Source organism: Nipponia nippon, unplaced genomic scaffold (genome assembly GCF_047370975.1).
Source record: "Nipponia nippon isolate SJK-2023a ecotype South Korea unplaced genomic scaffold, ASM4737097v1 scaffold_7, whole genome shotgun sequence".
Taxonomy (NCBI): domain Eukaryota; kingdom Metazoa; phylum Chordata; class Aves; order Pelecaniformes; family Threskiornithidae; genus Nipponia; species Nipponia nippon.
Window position 1 is genome coordinate 36,120,570 of NW_028262391.1, and position 22,975 is coordinate 36,143,544.

At 35.1% G+C, this 22,975-nt stretch overlaps 1 protein-coding gene across 7 annotated transcripts in view; it reads left to right on the forward strand.

Annotated features, from left to right (window-relative positions):
• RPGRIP1L (RPGRIP1 like) overlaps positions 1–22,975 on the forward strand; it is an 85,368-nt gene that overhangs the window by 55,257 nt on the left and 7,136 nt on the right. For 3 of the 7 annotated variants that reach the window (XM_087740137.1, XM_087740139.1, XM_087740140.1), the window contains exons 23-24: positions 7,357–7,540; positions 13,430–13,514. In XM_087740137.1, the coding sequence (XP_087596263.1) occupies positions 7,357–7,540; positions 13,430–13,514 (269 nt within the window). Of the gene's footprint in view, positions 1–887; positions 951–3,273; positions 3,294–7,356; positions 7,541–13,429; positions 13,515–22,975 lie in introns of those variants that run through there. The other 4 variants (XM_087740141.1, XM_087740142.1, XM_087740143.1 and 1 more) reach the window with 3 other exon arrangements.

The window sequence follows — 22,975 nt, forward strand, 5'->3', positions numbered from 1 at the left end:
GGGCCTTGCTAGCTTGTCAGGTTCAGTCAGGCTGATGGCTGCTGCTTTTACTAAAAAGCTTCCAGGCATGATAATTAATAGAGAAAAGAAGTCTGAGAAATGTAAAAGTTTGGACAGTTCTCTATGAATTTTTCATACATTTGAATAATCAGAAGTTAACATTATCAATTTGATGTATAATACATTGATTAAAAGGCTTGTTTCAGATCCTCAAAATAGACATCAAAACTGGGAATTTGCATTTTCTTTTGCATGGTCTTTATATTTAAAAAAAAATTATTAAAAAAAAAAAAATTCCATCCCCTCCTCCCTTTCACCTCCATGTCTACACTTTATCCTTACAGGAGATAATATAGCATTCAATTATCACAATAAAATTTACTGCTGTCAGCTTCTAAGTTGTCTTAAAGTGTGCCCATAAGGCAATTACTGGCAAAACCAATTTATTCAGTGGTGGTCCTGTTTTTTCTATAGGTGTGTTTACATCTCTCTTTTTTGTTGCAGATACTGTGAGTGCGTTATCTTGTGCTAATAGCAGTTTATTGAAAACTGTCATTTTCAGTGCCTGTAAATTAAGATCTCAAGGTCTGATTAATTTTGACATGAAAATCTCTCTTAAACACCATTAAAAAGCAATACCAATTGATTGTGGTTCTGCTGATCAATGAAACGTGTTTGTGCAAAGCTGGGAAGATGTAAAGCATAAAGCTTATGTATAGCAAAGCAATAAATACTTCTATTATGCCTTTTTTTGTACAACTACTTGAATAGTGCATTTCCTCCTATGAGATATCTGCGTTCATTGAAAAAAAGAAAATTGTTTGGACATTGTATTGCAATTTTAAATTTTGGCTGTCTTGATTTCTCTTTAAATTTATTTTCTGCAGGACTTGACTACCTTTGGTGTACTTCAGGGAGATTTCTGAGTGCTCAGTGCTTTCCTTAAACTGGTTTGTTCTGTGAATATCTAATCTGAATTTAGAGAAGCAAAATTTAGGTTTTTAGTATTACCCTCTGTTGCTGAGTTGGCTTTATTCTACTGTGCCAGAAGTACTAATCCTTTGTATTCTCTTAGTCTTGTCTAGATCTAACCTTAGTTGCTTTGTGCTTCTATAAGAAATTCGGGAAGTAAAAGTGCTGCACCAGCATATGTAATAAAACAAGAAATAAAACTCATGAAACAGAACTATCTTATCAGAGTAAGATAAAAGTAACTTATTAAAGCTTTATAGTCAGTATTTTCAAAGACTACTGATGGGTCTAAGATTAAAAAGGAACCTTTGCCATTCTCCATCTTTAACGTGATTGTTTGCTGTTATGGTCACTATTAGACAGGAACTAAAGTAAAAGAGAGAAAGTTTGAAGAATCCAGGAAAGACCTAAGTTGTCTTTTGCCACTGATAAAGTTTGAGATGACCATAGTTTGAGTAGGCAGTACACTGAAATGACGGATTTACAACTTCTAGCGCTTGTCAAATATACCTTGAAGTAATAATTAGAAGCATGTACTACAAGTCATTCTTCTTGATGGAAGAACTGAAAGAAGAGGAAGAAATAATACCAAAAACCCCCCAAACACCAGCTTTTAAAATTATTCAAACAACAGAATCTTAAGTCATTAGGTAACCCGTTACTTTTTAGGTAACAAATAAAACTAATTAGTCAGAATATTAAATTAAGTAGAAAGTCAGATTTAAGGCTGTGTGCATTAGCCCACAGGAAAAGCATCAACTGGAGCCATTTTTTACCTAGGTGGTAATAGTTTTTGTGGTTATGAATATGATTGCTCCTCAGTTGCTTACTTGAGGGACTATATTTATCAGAGGTCATTGATATAGAAGTAAGTTATGGTGACTTTACAAGTAGAAAGGAGTATTTTTCTGATTGGAGGCCTTAAAACCAAAGGATGGGATTTGAAACTAAATCTGAGTTTTGATTAGCTGTGATACATATCACCCAGCATAATTTTTTTCACACTGTGGGTAATATGAGAGAGAGTCAAATTCCATTCATTTTTTGCATGTCTATATTGTCCCCACACAATACTATAATGGCAGGGACACAGACACACACAGTATCAACTGTTAAGTCTTAACGCTCTAAATAAAAAGAACAGCTATATTAAAAACGTGCAATTTGATATATTTTTTCACTACAGATGCACTCTTAACAAATGAAAATGCTATACTTCGCTTTCTTCCCATACTAAGGTGGTTTTTTTTTTTCCTAAATGGATTAACTTTCAAATACAGATTTTTATAATTTATTTTTTTAATCAAACCAGAAGTCTATGATCTATATATAGAAAAAAACATGCATAGATATATACAAAAGCAGAAGTCCTGTTATATTTCTATTTGTTTAGTTTTCTACGTAATACTGCTACTTTTTTCGTCTTATTTCTGTAGCTTAAATGTTGACATGTGTTAGCATGCTGAAAATGTCCAGACTAAGACCTCTTTTTATTGAGAAATTTTCTTTCCTGCTTATTTACTGAAGGATCATGCTTCCTTTTGAAATGAGAGATAATTCTAAGTTTACAGAGCATTTGAATTACTTAATTGTGTGACTAGTTGGTACTGATGTAGTTAACTGTCTGAGATTTGATAAAGTTGGTATTTGTTTTTTATTTTATTTGGTGGTATAATCAATGGTGAGTGTTTAAACACTAAAAAAAATGAAGTCTCCTCTTTGAGATAGTTCTGGACTGTAACAATATTGCTTATGTAGCCTTCCCCACTTCTTGGGGAGAAAAACAAAACTCAGAGTTAAGGAAGTTTGTATCTCACCAGTCAAACAGCTGCAGATATATCTGCTTTTTTGTATTTATTCATTCCTAGAAACAGTTTATCTTTAAAAGCTGTTAGATGAGGCAGTGCCACAGGCAAGTTGCAAAAGCAAATCCTTAAAAACAATTCTGCTTCAGGAGAAACATTGAACAATTTTATGTTTATTTTTCGAAAAGGTGGGGGAGGCAAGCCATTTGAAGGGAAGAAAGTATATTATTCAAGTGATCAAAAGTTGTATTAGGAGGAAAGCGTAAATGTGACTTTTAAGTTCAGATGTATAGTTGTCATAGTCGTGGTGGGAAGGCTTCACATCCCTCAAGAACTTAGTATTTTCTAAAATGTTTGGTGTTCTATACTGAATTAGAAATTGTCTTTTCTGAAAAAAATCAATGCGCTGATGGGTATGTTACAGATTTGCATAGAAGGGGCAATATCTAATCATTGAATTGTCTCAAGCTGTAGCAAGTAATTCATGCCTTTGCAGATATTGAAGATGAATTCATGCTCTGAAAATGATGACTTTGGATTCTGCGCTAGATATGGCAGCAACCAGAGATGTACTCATTGTCACAAACAGATTTTTTTAGTGTGTTCTTAATTCTAGACAGAGCTGAAGGGATTGAATTGAACCTTATTATGGAGCTAGCCTTGTCTCATTGCATTCTCCTCCTAGCACATGGCAAAACCAGCGATGCTGGGGGAAGATTATATGTGCCTTTCCCTCCTTCACAGTAAATCCAACTCCAAAAGAGCATTGAACAAGGAGAGATCTCTTTGCCCCAGGTCCTAGGGAGAATCTAAAGTGCATGCACTTTTGTAAGTCCCATCCATTTGGAAAAGGAACAGGGAGCATTTCCGTATCCCTCTTTCTATTCTCACGTCTACAGCGTTGTGGGGAAAATCTAAAAATAGATGATGTTGTTCCTAACATGAAAAGTCAGTGCATACACTTAAGGACTAGAATAATTGTTTGTAATATGTATTTTTATGTGTACATGTAAGATGTTAACCTATTAATCATAATTACTTAATGCTTGAGTAATGTTTGTCACTGAACAGTTACCTTAGATTGACGTTCCTATGATAGCATTCCTTTGCAGCTCTGTTCTGACGTTGTTAATAGGATGATCACAGGAATTTGGCACTTGATAGAGGAAGAGGATGATTTCTCATTCAATAAATGTATTTGTCAATCAAGTAATATTGATAGTGATTGAAGTATTGATAGCAAATGGATGATTACTTGTGATTATTGGACAGTAGCTTATAGTTTATCTGATGTGCTCTCTGCTTGAAATAGAAGGGAACAAGTGAATAAGTGGACTGTGGAAATAAATACCTAAAATATTAAGGAGTAAAGCATATATATTTCTGAGCATTGGTAAAGGTAGGATTCAAGTTGATCTCATGGTTAAGAAGTTTCCTTTATTTTGAGTTTTTCAAAGGCAACATCTTAGTTGAAACTGTGGATGTAAAAAATAGGAACATTGTTCCTATAAGCAAGGCATTTTCAATGCTGCTCTTCTGTGCAGAAAGCACAAAAGCTTTTTTGCTTTTTTTTTTTTTTTTTTTTTTTTTTTTTTTGTAAAACACTTAATTCTGTGGGATACTATTGTGGACCATTTGAGTCAATTGGAATTTTATTATTCACATCAAAGTCTTAGCATTTTATTGTGACCACAAAGGAAATTAAAATATGGAATATACAGCTTCTTGAAGATGGCAGTCAAGACTTTTTATGGAATTAAAAAAAGCTGTTTTTAATCTCAGAAATCAGAAAGATGAGAGAAATTCTGTTGAGACTTCAAATTCTGATGTAATGTCCAATGCATTTAGTACTGAACCTAATCCTAAAGCTTGTTGAAGGAGTTCAGTGATTCTTCCAAATCTCTGGGTAGTGTTAATTACAAAGAGTCAATATTAAATGGTAAAGAAAGAATATTGACACAGACTAAGTATCTTGCCCATGTTTTGTTTTCCTCACTTGAAATGAAAGCACTGAACTAGTTTCTCAGAGATAGTCTTTGAAAGCATTTAGTATTCTTTATTTTAATATGTGTGTCCAGTCTCTCTGTTAGAGGAAATTTGATATTATATTTTGTTTTAAATACTAAATTTAAAGACTAATTTTATTCCCGTCAAAGGAGAATGATTTGTGGGAAGTAATCAGTCATGACAACCTATCCATTTTTCACTTGAATAGTACCTAATAAATGAGACCAAGGCTTAAAAAAAAACTTAGGAAAAGATTTAAATAACATACTTCACTCTGTATCATAGAAATATAAATGGTTGTTTAAAAATTCATTCCTATCATATTTTGGATGCTACATATATCTTCAGCATGGCTACATAATACGAGCATTTTTGTATGAGTAGTGAAATATGACATGCTGGCTATGCTGTTCTTAAGCAGTTCTATATTTTTTATTTGTAAATATCTTTTTTTAATCAGCTTGTGTTCTCCTTTGTATATGCTGTATTGATGTTTAATATTAATAAAACCAGGCCTTAAAATATTCTTGACTGTTAAGCTCTAAAGTCTTTTTTTTCTTACAATTTTCTAATAGTATGACTCAGTTATTTGCTTCCTTATAAGTTAGAAAGCAGAATACCTGGATTTACCCTGCTATCCTTGAAAAACTGTAATATTCTTTGCCTACAGTATGCAATTACAAGTGTTAAATATGTCAAACAAATTTTAAGATATGTAAAAGGAATACTCTATAATACAGGATATTGTATTTGGACTCAATTCATAAACTACTGTCTGTGTACAAACTAGTCTGACATAGCTGCTAAATACTTTGGGGCGAACAAAACCACTCAGCATATCACTTTAAATACAGATGCTAATACATCTGTTCAGTGCAAGAAGAAAAGAGTTGTTTCTGAAGTAAAATTAGACAATAGAGCCAATTTCATTTTTTATGCATGTGAATGTAGAGTGCTTGAGGTTATTAGTTGAAACTGAGTAACCTTTCCAGGCTTTCATCTCTTTCTTTTCAAATTTGAATATGAAAAGCATATTCAAGTCAAAGACCATCACTTTAATGACATTTGGCAGTCATTTGATTTATTAGATTTTAGAAAAAAAAAATTCCTTTAAATATTTCATCATTCTATGCTAATCCCAGTAATATTGCCAGCTGAAGCCATGTACCTGTATTAGTGGAGACAGAATGGTGTGGAATTTTCTCTGTCATCCTAGTAAAATTTCCATGAATCTACTGAATAATAAACCAACCTTATTGAAATATTCAGATTTGGGTTTTTAGTTAAAGTGTCTTAGGATACATAATAAAAGGAAATGTCTTTTGAAAGGAGGGGGTAAAATTACTTCATCAAATATTGAAAGGGCTTGACAGCAATGGAAATTGTTCTATTTGATGGATATTTTTACAGTAGGATACACCTACTTTTCAGTTTGATTAGTTAGCTTATATTTTTCCAAGCAAATTATATATCTCCATAATAAATTAGAATATTGACTTGCAGTTCTAACACTGAATGTAGAAAGCTAATCTTTTTAATATAATTTATTACTTCAAGTGATTTAAGTTTACAATCAAAAATTGTCAAAATATTTCCATATAGGGGAAATATTTTTAATAAGGTGATGAACTTGAAAAGAAAGAAGTAAAAAAAGTTTTTTTGCATTTCTGAACTCCAACATGTTCTGTTTGCTCTTTGAAGAATCTCATCTTTGAATGCTCGCTTATGTACTCCAATTTTGGAACCATAGAGGCTTTTCTTTGAATTACAGAGTTACCTGGGGAAATATTTGTGACTCTTTCTGTCGAGTCTGACATTCCCACTTAAATACATAAAGCTTATTAAAATTTATCTGTACACAAATAATATAGACTTTGCTGAACAGTATGAAACAATTTCATATAAGCAACAGAAAAATATCATTTTAGTTAAAAATAATAAGAAAAGGCTCTGGTGAAGAACAATTGGGATATTACTTTTATTATCATATTGTTAATTTTAACTTAAATGTGTATTTGATTTAACTAGAAAAGTTTGGTATAGGAAGTTGAATTCCGTATAAATACAGTGTTACGTTACATGCCTAACTACTTTGTGACTTGATGGATTTTTATTGAACTATTTTTAGTATAGTCTGCAGTAGGCACTGAGTAACAATTCTCTTTCATTTGGAAAGCTTTAGTACCTAATATTACTGAGACTATTTCAAGCAGTTGCAGGATCAAGATACAAATCACTTTGCTGTGTAGCTGAAAATAATGGCAACTGAAATTTGTGGTTCAGATATCATTTGTACATGAAGATAACCTTAACCTAATCTCCTCCAGCATAGTATGACTATTGCAAAAATATTTTCAACACCAAATGTAAATCAGTATCTGTTGCGACAATATTCTTAACTACAAAACCTGGGGCTTTAGAATCTCATTGTGCCTACGTCAAAATCAATTGGTCAGTGTTAATTATACAAAATAGCCAATGATTTACATGTTTGTTTGGTTTTTTGTTTTGTGTTAACACTTCAAGAAACACAAAATAATTTGTATTATGTTTATGCTTTGTTTTTAAATAGGCAACTGAAAAAATCCGGATTGAAATTATATCGCTTGGTCTTACTGAGTCACGAATTGCATCAGATGAAACAATACAGCAGCTGTTTGTAGAATGCAGATTATACAATTTTCTTGCAGAGGAGACCCCACTGTCACTTCCAAAACCAACAAGTGGTCAGAGGATTCACTATAACTATAGCAATGGTAAGTATGATGTATTCCTGAGCAGGCTTATCTCTTCTCTTAAATTCTGTCTTATGAAAATGCCTGCCAATAAGGTCTACTTCCTCTATATGTTATAGTTGTGTTTATCTGTGTACCGATTGTATTTGTTTATTTCCCAAATATTTTGGGAAATATTAAAGGTGTTTTTTAAGAAATGAGGTAAGGATGCAATTATGAAGTATCAAATGTATTATTGAAGTAGGCTTGTGTATGAAATGATAACATTACAATATATTTAAATATGCTGCTAGCGCCTAAATTTTAAAATTAGGCTATACATGAGTAAAATTTATGTGTTCTTTTAAAAAGAACACGAACCGATTTCTCTATTGGTACATGATGGCAGAGCAAAAGAAAAACATTCCATTTAACCATGTACAACTAATACACAGTTGAAAAGAGGAAAATATGTCATTGGACTTGATCATCACTTGGGAATACTCAGTGTTCCTTTAATAAGAACTTTTTGAAATAGGAAATTATTCAGCCATGTTTAATACTAATACATTGCTTTTTACTTCATAATACTTAATCCTGCATGTTCCATATGCTATTTTCTAATAAATGAACATTTGAAAATACTTTATATCAATACACAATGTAATTTACACTAATAGGTTAGACAGAACTATTGTAATAATTGATAATTCTCTTGTTAATTATTTTCCCAGCTATTTCATAGTATTTCAATTATTCATTAACTGTTTTTTTTTTTCTGTTAAAGTTTATTTCATTTAAGATTCAGCCTGAGTGCTTCATGTTGTCTTGGATTTTAAGTATTGCATTTTTAGCTGAGAGTATCCTGGAGCAGGTGAATCAGTTTGCTACTAATACAGACATTCAAAATAAGCATGCTTTTAAAAATAATTTTGTAAAAGTGGCTTTGCAAAAGTGGTGTCACAGTCAGATCTCTAAAATTGCTACCATCTAGAAACCTGATTTTAGAAGGGGACTTGCCAAAGAATTTACTCATTTATATCCTCCTAATAGTCATAAACTATTGGATTGCCCCATAGTTGAAGACTGAAATCCCTTGTAGATGTCATATCAACCATTGCTGTAGTGGGACTGCCCATTTGAGAGAGAATATAGAGGACAGGGCACAATGTGTTAACTTATATGACTCTGAGAAAGACAGTAATCTTTGTAAGGCTTTGGGGGGAAAAAAACAAAACCACAAAAACTAATAGCACTGCAAACTCTTTCATTCACTGAGGCTTACTTCCATTCAAACAAATGGGATTTCTGGCATCATATACTAAATGAGACATCAGATAAGCAAGAACTCTTTTTATGAGCTGAACAATATTCATCTTGCTAGCTACTATAAACACTTTTCCAAATGTTCTAGGTAGGCAGACGTAATTGAAATAAATTTTTTAAAACTTCATTGAAATAATACCATAAACCAATAAAAGCTATTTAACACTTTTAACTCCTCTAGCTTCTTGAATTCTTATTGCTTTGAATATAAGAAGCATTCAGAAGGTATAAAAATTCTTACACGCTATTCTGATTCCCGTGTATATTGGCTATGGTCTAAGGATAATATTATTTTTTTAAGTATTGACTCTGCAAAGTTAAACTAGAAAAACACAGCAAAGTTATAATGAATACAGAATGAAATTTCAGACTCTTAAGACAATTATGAAACTTAAATATATTTCAAGCTGTGATATTTGAAAATAGTATCATGCTTTGTAGAGACTGTAATTCATAAGGCTTCCCAATCTGGTAGTGCTGTATTATATTATTTCTGCTAGTCAAAACCTGGCTTCATAACTTTGATTTTTCTATTTGCTGTAATTAAGTATCGAATATAGAACTGTTTAAACTTTAAAATATCCTAACGAATCAATATCAAAAAGGTGGTTTTGGTCATAATTGCTTCAGGACTGTATTCTGCAGCATAATACTAGTGTGGTTGTTATTTGCAGAGTTTTGCTTAGATAATTGGTCATCTAATTTCTACTCAAGATTAGCTTTGCATAAAGGGGGGAAAAAAACCTAATGAGTCTGCTTTTTGATAATGTCAGTTGGAAAGCCGGTAAGATAATAGTAATGAAATCTGCATGTGTGTTTACTATAGCTTTACTGCATCTCTTATTCATGTCTAATTAGATTCGAGTATGTTGAATATTTGAGGTTAATTGAATATTTTCTTTAATAAAAGTGAGATTTGCATGGGTAGAAAGAAATTTACTTTGAGCTTAGAAAGAAACTAATAGTCTTCTAGATTGTTGCATGGAGAAAATGAGGGTAAGTCCATAAGTAATCCAAAAAATCATTAATTCTTATAAATAAAACATTTTATGTTATTTATAACTGGAACAACTAGACTGTTTTAAAAACATCTTAACTGATACAGAAGGCTCCATAGATTCATTGCTTAAAAAACATTTGAAGTTTTTCCAGACCTTTTGCACATCCTTCGCTGTCATTACTTGACATGTAAGATACCACAAGATTAACGGAATTTACTCCATTGATCTGGACATACAGGATCCCATGAATTTCTCTTTTCATAAGTGGTTAGAGCATGTAACTTGACATTAATTGTTTATTTTGACTATGACTTTTTGACTAGGCAAGGTTAGAAGATCATTTTCTTTCTTCCACAGTCTTGGAACAGAAACTTGAATGGGAGGTTTATACATTCTAGGGTTATAGCGCATAACTCTTGATTTCCCGTGACATTAAGTGATATATCTACTGATGGCCAGTAGGACTGAGGAGAGGAGCTGTTGTGTTCGTTAGTGGTGGAAAGAGTTATTAGAATATCCTATAATGCTTCCAAACACTACAGTCCCATAAATTCAAAGAAAAGTGGAACTTGCCAAATTGTGCTCACACCATGACTCTGTCCTGTAACTTGGTGAAAAGAAAGGATTCTGATTTTTTTGATGGGGTTTCTTTTGGTATGGTTTGGTTTTGATGTTATAAGGTGTGTTACAGATCAGAGTAAGTAATGAATTAATATTTTAACTTTTTAATGCAGTTTAAAATTGTGTGCCAGAAATTATTTATTTCCAGTCATGTCACAATATATGCTTTAAAGTGAAGGTAATGGCAGTTTCACATGTTGCTCCAAGCAAACAAAGCCCAGGCTCCCTCACACATAAATGAATCTATTGATATTTGACTCTTAATTTCAGTTAAACAAACGTTTTTCTTGTCAAGGCCACAATTACTTAAATTACAAAGCTAAGGTTAGTTCATAAATGTTGTTAACAAAAAGCATTCATATTTTATTAAATATGAAGACTTAACTATGAAAATGCTGAGATGGCAAGAAGGTAAGATTGATAGAAGGTTCTAGAGAACAGGCAGCAGAAGAAAGATTTATGAAATTTCGCAAAGACTTTATGACATTTAATTGGAAAGCTTTCTCTCTTGAGCGAAGAGGTTGTTATTTGAACAACTTGAAGTACAAGCGTAAATAGACCAAAGGAAGGGGAGGTGGGGGAAAGAGAAGGGTTGTTTCTGGTTTGTTTTTGTTTGTTTTTTTTTTAATTAAAAATAAACTTCTCAATATCCATATTCTAAAAGGTGGATTCCTCGATATAACTCAAACAAAAATGTTAAGGCCTTGCATCAGAAAACATTGTTATACTTTTTTGTGTTTATTCCTTTTCTACATTAAAGCTCAACACCGTGAGGCATTTTTTCTTCATCATTGTGATGAAACTCTGCTTCATCACATAGTCATTTAGGTTTGTTAGAAAGTCAACTATGAAAAAAATATGCTATAACAGAACCAGCTATGTTAATGTTTGGAATTGCAGTGATTTTTAACAAGGTTCCAGGGTCATTGTAATCTTCAGGTTTTAGTGCTTCTTTAGGACAAACTTCAAAATGATAATTCTAGATGCAAACTGTCACAAGTTAATTTTGAATTATTTTTGCAATTAATTGGATAGAAATAGGAGATATTCCATGCCTTGGAGCAATGTTATAATTCTAAGTTCAGGCAGTACTAAGGGGTGATATGAAAGCATGTTATTCATCAGCATTGAAGAATATATTTTCACTATGGTTAATCATTTTCCCCAGACTCGAATGGAGTTCTTGTGCTGAATGTTTTACTTGCTAGTCTGAATTTTTCCATTGAGTGAAATGAATTTGAACTCTTTAGGTTTGTAAATAATTTCCACTTAAAATTGTTTTAGATACAGAATTAGTAAACTTAGGAAATTCCATTTGGGATGCTTATGGGAAAGGGAAGAATCTGGTGATGTGGCAGCTCCTTTGAAGTTCTTCGGCTGTCCATCTGTCTCCCTGCTGCCTCCCCATCACTTCCTGTGGTGGCCCCAGGAGCACTTGGCCATGAAAGTAGCACATGTGGAAAGTCATCCACGTGCCCAAAACAATAGCAGATGGCAGTAACAGCTTCTTTTAACCTGTCTAGGAAAGTAAGAATATTGTGGGTGGAAACTACAGATTCCAAGATAGAGCACCAATGCTTTGGTTTCTATTAGTAGAGAAAAAGGTGTTAAATTGCAGATTCCTTTGATTGAATGATTCAGATACCAATTGTACTGGCTCTTTTCTGAAAGTAACTAATTCCTAATAGCGATTCTGCTGGCCAAGTAAAAGCTGAGGAACAGCTTTGGAGAAAACTGGAGAACCAGTAGAAGGACTTTTAGAGAGATATGTCCCTCAAGAAATACCTCTGCAAGGAATTAACTGGAGCCTTCTTATGTCTGTTTCGTACTCCTGTATTCCAATACTCTGCTCCTTGGTAGAGTTGGTAATTTTTGTTTATACAAATAAGTTTATTTTGGATAGTAGAAGACAGTATGAAATATGTTAAAGATTTCTGTCAGCACGTGGGAAAAGGAAACCGTAAAGTGGTGTGGAGAGTGAAAAAGAGACTTTTTGAGTACAGTGGCAGAGTAACTAGAAGAGAGCAAATATTAAAGATGTTGGAATTTAAGGACAGACAAATTTATAGCTCCTCCTCCTGCCCTGAGAAGGAAATGAAAAATGTTCCTAAGAGCTATGTTTGATTCTCAGAGGATTATATTCATTCTCGTTCTGTCCTAGCAAAATTTTTTCAGCTGTATTTCTTACTTCCCCCCCCCCCAAGTAATTCCTTTAACACTGTTTTTCAATTTTCGCATCCTGAATTTTTATAATCTTTCACAGTAGTTTACTGATACTTGTAGGCTGATACCATTTGCAAGAAAGCAGCTTTCTTAATATAAGATGCCCAAAAACTTCTTAAAGAATTTCCTAAAACCCTGTTTCTCATTCATTTATTGTTTTTTCCAACCAAGGCTATTTTTCACTGTAGGTCATATTAATGGTATAAAAATTAAAAGCTGGTCCTTGTGTTTGTGTTTTAAATTAAAACAATAAAAGGCTTTCAGAGCACTCACACACACTCCCCAGGCTGTGGATTTTCTCCAGTCCATTGGTCTAGATGTTTCTCTTATTGAAATATTGTGGCAGGAAAGGAGGATTAAATTACTGAGGCTGTCAAAAAGGACAAGCACTCTGCCATACATTATCATTATCACTAGCTTCCTCAGTGGAAGAAAATGCAGTAAATCACTTCAAATACAAAGCAATAAAGACCACTGGCTCTTAAAATCATGACTGCTATTGCCATTAACAGAAAATGACAGCTATGTGGCATACTTAGATGCTGCTTGTATCTTTTTTGACAGTGTGCACATAAACCTGCCAGTGACACGCCATTAGATCACATGACCTTTCAGATTTGATTCTAACATTGTTGCTTTTCCTTAGGAAAGACAAGGGAAAAAAATGTTTCTTTTTCTTTGTCCTTTTCTTCATGCTCGCTCTTCTAAAAGATGAAAACCAATTGATAACTAATTATATTAATTCTGATTTGCTTTGCAGTGATACATGTGGATAAAGCAAATAATCGTGCAAGAAGAGAGTATCTCAAGTCTATGCTTCTAAAGCCAGATCTACATACTGACAGGTACATATCAGTGCTGAAAAACTCTATAAAAGTTTTTTGTAAATAATGCTTATGGTTTGCCTTGTGGTTTGACTTTATTGAGGAGGTATCCCTGAGAAGTTAGTACATAACTAACTAACTAGAGAAAATTTTGTTTCAGCTAGGAATTATACCTATGTTCTGATGTGGCGATTAATCTACGTTTCTTCCCTGAGCTGGTTTGTGCGGCATGGAATATTGCAACTTGTCTTAATGTTGTTTTAGTGCTGTGTTTTGGTTTGGTTTGGTTTGGTTTTGTTTTGTTTTGTTTTGTTTAACAACCTCGTTTTGCCAAAGAGAGATTCTATCATCAGCATTCTATTAATAATCATAGAATACCAGGTTGGAAGGGACCTCAAGGATCATCTGGTCCAACCTTTCTAGCACAATCTAGACAAGATGGCCCGGCACCATGTCCAGCTGAGTCATAAACGTGTTCAGTGTAGTGGAGTCAACCTGGGGAGTCAACCCCTTCCCTGGGGAGATTATTCCAATGATGGACTGTTCTCATTGTGAAAAATTTACCTCTCGTGTCCAAACGGAATCTCCCTGGGAGTAACTCGTACCTATTACCCCTTGTCCTCACCATGTGACTCCTTGTAAAAAGGGAGTCTCCATCTTCTTTGTAGCTCCCCTTTAAGTACTGGTACATGGTGATGAGATCACCTCTAAGCCTCCTTTTCTCAATGCTAAACAAACCCAGCTCTCTCAGCCTATCCTCACACGGCAGGCTTCCCAGACCCTTGATCACCTTGGTGGCCTTTCTCTGGACCCCCTCCAGCCTGTCCACATCTTTTTTGTATAACGGGGACCAGAACTGTACACAGTATTCCAGGTGTGGCCTGACAAGCGCTGAGTAGAGTGGGATAATGACTTCTTTATCTCTGCTGGTGATGCCCTTTTTGATGCAACCCAGCAGCACACTGTTCCCTCATGTTGAGCTTCCTGTCCACCAGGACCCCCAGGTCCCTTTCCACGGAGCTGCTCTCCAGCCAGGTGGATCCCAGTCTGAGCTGCGCTCCTGGATTATGTTTTCCCAGTTGCAAGACCTTACACTTGTCTTTGTTAAACTTCATAAGGTTCTTTTTAGCCCACTCTTCCAGCCTATCCAGATCTTCCTGCAGGGTGGCTCTCCCTTCCAGAGTGTCTACTTCCCTGCTCAGTTTGGTGTCATCTGCGAACTTCATCAGGCTACACTTGATCCCGTTATCCAGATCACTTATGAAGACATTGAATAGTGTTGGGCCCAATATCCATCCCTGGGGGACCCCACTTGGGACAGGTTGCCAGTTTGAAAAAGAGCCATTTACCACCACCCTTTGGGTGCGGCCCATCAGCCAATTCCTCACCCACTGCACAGACCACTTGTCCAGGCCATAACACATCAGTTTCTCCAGGAGGAGCCATGGGGAACCATATCAAAGGCCTTGGAGAAGTCCAAGTAGACAACGTCGACTGCTTGCCCCATGTCAACCAAACAGGTCACTTTATTATGATAAAGGTCAGCAGATTTATCAGGCACGATCTGCCTTTTGTGAAGCCGTGTTGGCTTTTCCCAATCACATGCTTCATTTGACTCGTGATGGCCCCCAGGAGGATCTGTTCCATGACTTTCCCAGGGATTGAAGTAAGACTGATGGGCCTATAATTACCCAGATCCTGCCTTGAGCCCTTCTTGTAGATAGGGGTAACATTTGCCTTCCTCCAGTCCTCTGGGACATCCCCCCGATCTCCATGACTTCTCGAAGATTATAGAGAGTGGCCCCGCAATGACATCAGCCAGCTCTCTCAACACCCTCGGGTGGATGGCGTCACGGCCCATCGATTTGTAGGGGTCAAGCTCCTGTAACAATTCACATACTAACTCCTTCATCATTAATGGTGGGTCTATGTTTGGATCCTCCTGGATTTTTGTTCCCAATGCCTGGGATCCAACAGTGTTGGTAAAGACAGAGGTGAAGAAGGTGTTGAGAACCTCTGCCTTTTCAGCATTGTCGGTGACTGATTGACCTCTACTGTTTAACAGTGGGCCTATGTTTTCCCTCTGTTTCTGCTTGCAACTTACATACCGGAAGAACCCTTTCTTGTTATTTTTGACGTCTCTGGCCAGTTCTAATTCAAGTTGAGCTTTTGCCTTTCTAACTGTATCCCTCCACACTCTGGCAGTGCCCTTGTAGTTCTCAGTGGACAATCTTCCACTTCTCCATCTCTGGTACACATCTCTCTTGGTTTTAAGCAGACCCAGGAGCTCGTGGTTGAGCCAAGGGGGCCTCTTGCTCTGCTTACTTCCTTTTCTTTTATAGAGGATAAACTGGTTTTGTGCTTCCAAGAGAGCATTCTTGAAGAACTCCCAGCACTCACTGGCTCCTTTATCCTTCATGGAAGCTTCCCACAGAATCCCTCCCAACTGAGCTCTGAGCGAGCTGAAGTTTGCTCTTTTAAAATCTAGAACCCTTGTCTTGGTGCTAACCTTCAGCATGCTCAACCGGATCCCGAACTCCACAATATTGTGATCACTGCAGCCAAGGTTGTTACTGACCGAGATATTACAAAGCAGGTTTTCTTGGTTTGTGAATAGCAGGTCCAGTAGTGCCTCCTTCCTGGTTGGCACATCTAACATTTGTAAGAGGAAACAGTCCTCTGTGCATTCCAGGAACTTGATGGATGACATGCGAGCTGCTGTTTTGTTCTTCCAGGAAGTCTCTGGGTAGTTGAAGTCACCCATGAGAACCAGGTTCTGTTGACCAGAAGCTTGCCTTAGTGTCCCAAATATTGCTTCATCGGCTTTATCGTCATGGTTTGGGGGTTGGTAGCAGATGCCCACTGTAAGGTCCTGCTTGGAGACGACCCCCCTGATTTTAACCCAGAGGCATTCAATAGAGCACTCACAATCACCATAGTTGAATTCAATACATTCAAGGTTTTCCTTAATATAGAGTGCGACTCTTCCACCTCTTTTTCCCTGCCTGTCTTTGTGAAACAGCCTGTAACCATCCATCACGATTCCCCAGTCATGTGAGTTGAATTCATAATGAATTTGAAAAGCACATATCTACTTGATGGTAGAGTAATACATCTGTTGCTTTCTGAATTCAGAGTACTGAAAGGAGTGTAACAGCTTCAGAAAGTGTTCCTTGGCCCTAGAATTTCCAAAAACATATATGTGTATATAGATGTAGCAGGTAGCTATTATATGTATACATATGAGAAAGAGTATGAATTAATTTTGTCCAAGCTGATAATAATAAATTTGTTCTTATTCAGATTTTTTGATTGAGATAGCATGCGCATTACTTTGAGAGAATGAATGACATACTTTGATTCTGTTTCCTCTTGAAGGCCAGTCTTCATTAAAATGGAACAATTATTAATTTAAAGATTCGTTTAATTTGCAGAAGAGTAGAATACCTGCTGATTATATTTGAAGTGTGGGAGTTACTTGTAAATCTTTTAAATACGTATTTATTCACAAATCACAGATTCGCTCTGCAGTAAAAGAGTGATCTCTCTTCATTCCATTTCCCTTCTAAAGCTGAGTTTCATGTCTTGGCCAGAAGACAGGTTTTACTGGAATGGAGCAGGAAACACCATGAAATGATTACTTGCTGGAATGGAAACATCATACCAAAACATTCTTAGGTTTGGAGATTTAAAAAAAAAAAATAGTCTTCACTTAATAAGCAAGCAGAAGACTTAGTTTACCATATAGATTAGGAAAGCGGGTACATGTTCTACTAAGAATTTAACAATACTAAGGACAAAATATTCTTTTTTTCCTGAGGGATAATTCAGCGAAGGAAAATAGGTAGTCTGTAGGCTTCACTTTTGCCTATAAATACTTATATATCTACACTAAATATTTAACAAACCTGAGGTAAAAATAAGGTAAAATAACAGCAGCGAGCTTTTCCCCACAACAGAAGCATTCCTCTTTTATGTGTGCCATCATGGTACTGTCCTTTGTGTTACTAGGTAGGTTGTTTTCTGCATTTATCGGTGTGTCTAGTTTGGTCTGTGGTGAAATTTCCCTTCTGTGTTGGACTAAATAGCAAGGCAGGAAGTTCATCAGTAGTCCCATTCCCCACTTTAGCCTAGCAAGAGGACCACCAAGAAACAAAATTTATGGAAAGATTCTGCCTATACACCAAATGTTTTCAACTCTATGCATTTTAAACTGGGCTGAGTTATATCTTCAACACATGTTTTCTATTACAAGCCTTACAAACTAACATCAGAGATTTTTCAGCTGAAACAGGAACTGAACTAAACTAATGCTTTAAAGCTCAGGAAACCAAATTATCAAGAATATAAATATCATTGAAAATTGCCTGCACGTGGTTTAGCCTGACACTTTATTGGTGTTTGTGCTATGCCAGATTATAGGAGCATAGATAGTGTTTTATGTATATTAAGTGGTGTATCAAGTTTTCAGGTGAACTTTCTCCCTGTCACAATTAATGTTGTTAGAAATGATTCTCATAACGATTGGGTCCGTATTAGAACATAAATAAATAACTACATCACGTGCTATTTTTGTCTTTCAAAAGGAGAGTCACTTTAATGAATGTCCCTTGAAAAAGATAAATATTCTCAGGTGTTAAAAGAGATACTAATATAATACATAAAATTACTGCTAAGCCAACGTTGCAACTATAGCCTAATCCTATAGCTGAAACAGGAGCCAACTTGGCCCTGAAAATAATGAATTTCACAGCTTTATACTCTTTTAGTTTATACTTACAAATAAATAAATGTAGATTGATATGGCATTGATATGGAAAACTATGTTTATTTGTTGGGAGTGGGGTTTACTGTTCATTAAAAGATAAGATTTCAAAACAAAGTTGATTTTTCTTTTCTTTCAATTTCATTTCTTGATATGGAATCATTGGAAGTGTTTATTAGAAATGTTGATTTTGGTCCCACATTTAAATAAATGGCTTTAGTGGCAGAAAATGCAAGAATATTCAGTATTCAAGAAAATGTTCTGCTAAATAGAATGATATAAAATCTAAAATATATGTGCATAAGGTAGTAGGAGACTAGGAAGACTGTTAGAAATCCTATTTAGGTTAGTAATTGTTGCATACCTCAAAGATGGTTCTTCTCTTTTGATAAACATCTTTGTCTTTATCTTTGTTTTCAGGCAGACAATGTCTGTATCATTAATACATAAATTTTGTCAGAATACTTGCTTTTCCTTATAGCTGTATTGTGTGACATGGGTAGCTGTTTTGTTTTGGTTTTCTGTATAACAGGGATTCAAATTACATTCTTTATTTATGCTAGGAAGCTATACATACTAATATTTGTAAAACTTGGGGAAAAAAAAAGGATACAAAATTATTATTTTATTTTATCATCTGAACCCAATAGTTATTTACTTACATGTTCAAGTCTTTAAATCGGTTAATAACAGGAGGCATTTCTGGCAGTCCATTTAACTTACCTTAACTGTGTCATAGTTATCTTTTATTCTTCATCCTATTTGTATTCCACTGTTGCCTTTCAGCATTTTAAGAGTATAGAAATTTGGGTCACATAGAGAAACTTACCTGATGCCTCATGCCAGATTGTACTTGCAATGCTTGCAGACCTGGCGATAGAGTATATGCTCTTCTGACAAGTGTCAAAAGAGACATATGTGAAGAATGGAGGAATCCACTCTTCTAACAGTCACCCTGCTGTGATAACAAGAGTGAGCAGGTTTATGCAAGAGGTTTCCAGGCTGATCCTGACAGGTGCATCATTTCTTGGTAGGAAATGACTGTCGCTCCAAGAAACTGACTATATGAAGTCATTGTTCTCTAAAGTAACAAAATCTGTGCATCCACATTATAGGAGTATAGAGCATGTGTACCGTGTTAGCTTCACATTAACATACTATATTAACACACAAGGTTTTCTCCTTGCTGCTTAAAAATGACTGATGTCTGGAATAAAGAATTAGAACCAAATTTGCCGAAGTCACAGCTTTGTCCAGGCACTCTAAATTCCTTGCTGGTGATAACGCCTTTAAGTGTTGTCATAACAACAATAAATATTTTTTCCAGGTTTTTCTGCTTCATTGTAAAGCACATTTTAAGCTTAAGGCAATTATTATTTTTTGCTTTTCTTTTGGCCCTTTATTAGCAGACAAGTTTCATTTAGTTCTCTAGTCTTTCTTGAAGTGGCTAGCAAATATCTTCCCACACAGTACTTTTCGCAGGATGTCAACATTTTTTCTTATTCTGTCAGTAGGCAAGGGATTCCTGCAAGGAAGTGAGTACTGATACCTGGTGTTACAGGAAAGAAATGTGGAAATGAGCTAGAGAGAAAGTCTAGGATCTTAGAGAGAAGCACGGAAGAGGAACGCTATACGTAGCTTTATTTATGTAAGAAATCCTAGTATGAATTTGATATTCCAACTTCCGTCAAAGTTTCTCACGTAAGTGAGGCAGCGTTAAGGTAAGATGGGACACTAGCTGCACGTTTGTGCATTTATGCTGAAGCAGAGTGAGGAGTCTGTTCATGTGTAGTATGTTCCAAGGCAATGTAAACTGTGTCATTTTAGCCAGTTCAAAACCTGAAAACAAAACTCTTGCAATTTTTGGTAAATGAAGAAAACAAGTTAAAGCATACTAAATATCATATTTAAATATTTTTTAAACTTAAAGAATTTGTAATAATTTTTTAAAAATACAGAAGTCAAAGTGATTGTGGTTCCATTCTTGCAGTCTGCTAGTTGGAGTATTCCCACGGGATCCAGAGTTCAAATCTCCTCCTTCCTGATTAGCAGCAAAGATTTAATCCAATATTACGATCTTTTAGGCAGATTGGAACTATAAGGTGTTACAGGTCCAGTTCTTTTGATCTGTTTTGCTGAAGCTTGCTCTATTCATGTAATATACTTGCATATGATCTGAACCAGAAAGTGGACCAGTGTGAACGACTCTCCACTTTAGCTATAAGGTCCTGCCCCAGATGTCACTAGGCCTGCTTTTAGTTTATGCTTTAGTGAAACTTTCAGTAGCAGTTGGTACCCTTAAGTGGCAAAAATTAACCCAGCACTAATCTCCTCCTCTTCTATCACTGCCTTAACTGCTAAGCTGGTTTCTCCAATTGATTTGATTTAACAGTGACACTGAATCATAACAAAACAGATCTGTTCCCAATACCCAACAGTTTTATCAGTTATTCTTACAATTTCTAATTTGTTTTTATTTCATTTAATATTTATCTTGCACATCTAAGTCTTTCTTTTTGATTGAGTTTTGGCAGTTTTGCTGCTGCTCAGCTCTGTGCCAAAATGTTGCGTTAGATCCATTATACTCAATCAAGCCACCTGCTGTTGGAAATAGCTGTGATATTTTTTCCTTTTTTGCCTCCAGAAATTTTTTTAAAGACACATATTTTCAATAGATGTCTGGTTTTAGTGACAAACAAATATTTATCCATATATTTTCTCTAATAAATATTTGTTAGTAAGAGCCAAGCACAAAAATAAACTACTATAAAAGCATATTGCAGTTGCTGTTACATTTAAAGTCTTTTAGGAAGATTTGATTATATTTTGTCTAAGATATCCTTTCCTGTAGACTTGGATTTTACACAACTTGACTGTTACTCATTTGGAATTATGCTTATTGTAACATTTTTAGGCTGTAAAGTTCACAAGCATTCACAGTTTAAACAACATTGCCAAGACATACCAAAACAGTAGTTAGCTCTGAATTCCTCCCATTTTGTCAGTCTCGGTGTTTTTGGCCCCAACACAAGCCACTAACTCAAGTCAGCTCCAGCACGATACTGGAATTATATGTTTAAAAGAAAATCCGTACTTGGATGCAATGAGTGTAATTTAAGTTCACAGAAGAAATGCAAATATTTTGTATAGTTGTTGGGCTTAGATGTTTGGGATGGACAAACAGGCTGTGTTTAGACAGCACAGTAAATACTCAAAGGGCTTTGTATCCAGGCTGTACTCGTGAGTAGTTTTTTATGTGTAAAACAGGAACAGAATAATGAAGAATAAAATGAGAGATGTGTTGGTCAGAGGGAACAAGTGCAGGACAAATTGCTGTGTAAGGTCCAACTTTAAATCATGAATACACAAGGCAACATTAGAAAGGTACTGTTTTGAGAGAACTACCTTTAGGTTCCTGCTACTTTTGTGGCATGTGTCCTTGGCTAGAACATGCTCTCCAAGTATCTAAATGAGGTGTGAAAATTCTCAATAACTTTCAGCTAAACGTTTTAAACTTGGTGTTTGGAAGTACGTGCTTCATTGAATATGGCTAGTATTTCTGATATCAGGAAAATGTTTTATATGGTTTGTCTTTCTCAATTATTTATCCCATGTCTCCCACACCACTCAATGTAAAGCCAAGAAAAAGCATGGCTTAAAATTTACTAAGGCTAGATCTAAATTATCAAGTGGTGCAGACTAGAGAATCTCTAGGACAAAGCAGTTGTTGCTAACGGTCTGATATTCACAGCACGTAGATCTTTAGGATGATTTTGAGAATTCAGAATACTAGTTAATCCTACTGACTGAATGTCTGTTGCAGTGGAGTGCATTAGGGGTAGGTAGTCCTGGAGCACAGCTTCAGTTCAGTTTAGTTTAGTCCAGTCCAACAGGAATCCAATTAATGTGTTCCAAGGCTACTGTACAAATAAAGCATCATAACTGGGGACAACTGAAAAGTTTTACTTCATAAGCATGCTCCACATCAAAGCTGAAATAATCATATAGATTCATCTTATGTGGCCTGACTGAATTAAAGTAGTTGAATTTTTTTAACAAGTTTATTGCATTAAAAAGTTTTAACCAACAAAACATAATTACATTAGATCTAAACCTTCCATTATTGCTTATGAATTGTTTTTATTTCTTCACATCAAATAATTTGCATGGTATGGTCAACACAGTAAAAATTAAAAAAAAAAAAAAACAAAACCAAAAAAACCAAACAAAACCAACACACCCCCTCAACTATATTTTTAAGTATTTTATATAAATGAGTTTTGCTATAAAAGCTTCAAAGTACATAGACACAATCTTGATTTTTACCTGTGGGGGGTAAATATAAAGAAACTATGTGACTTGAACAGTTGATTCAGCAATGTGAAGAAGTCTTTAATCCTTAGACTATTCTGCCTGTCACTGCCATGTGAACAAGAATTGTGCCACAGGGTGGTGAGGAAGGGGGAGAAAAATGAAACAATTCTATAAGCCTGCAGGTCTGTGGTTACAACCTGTCTGTCCTAGTACTGCTAAATAATGCTAAAGAAGGAGGGAAGATTTAAAAGAAAGGGTCTCAGACTATTCTCATAATGGAAAATGTTGAATATAATTGATAGAGAGTTATGGTTTATGCTTAACTGGTAAAATAGAACAAATTTTTTTGCCCTTTTTTTCTGGTTTTTGAGTTAATTTTCAACCCTTTTTGAAGGTAAAATAT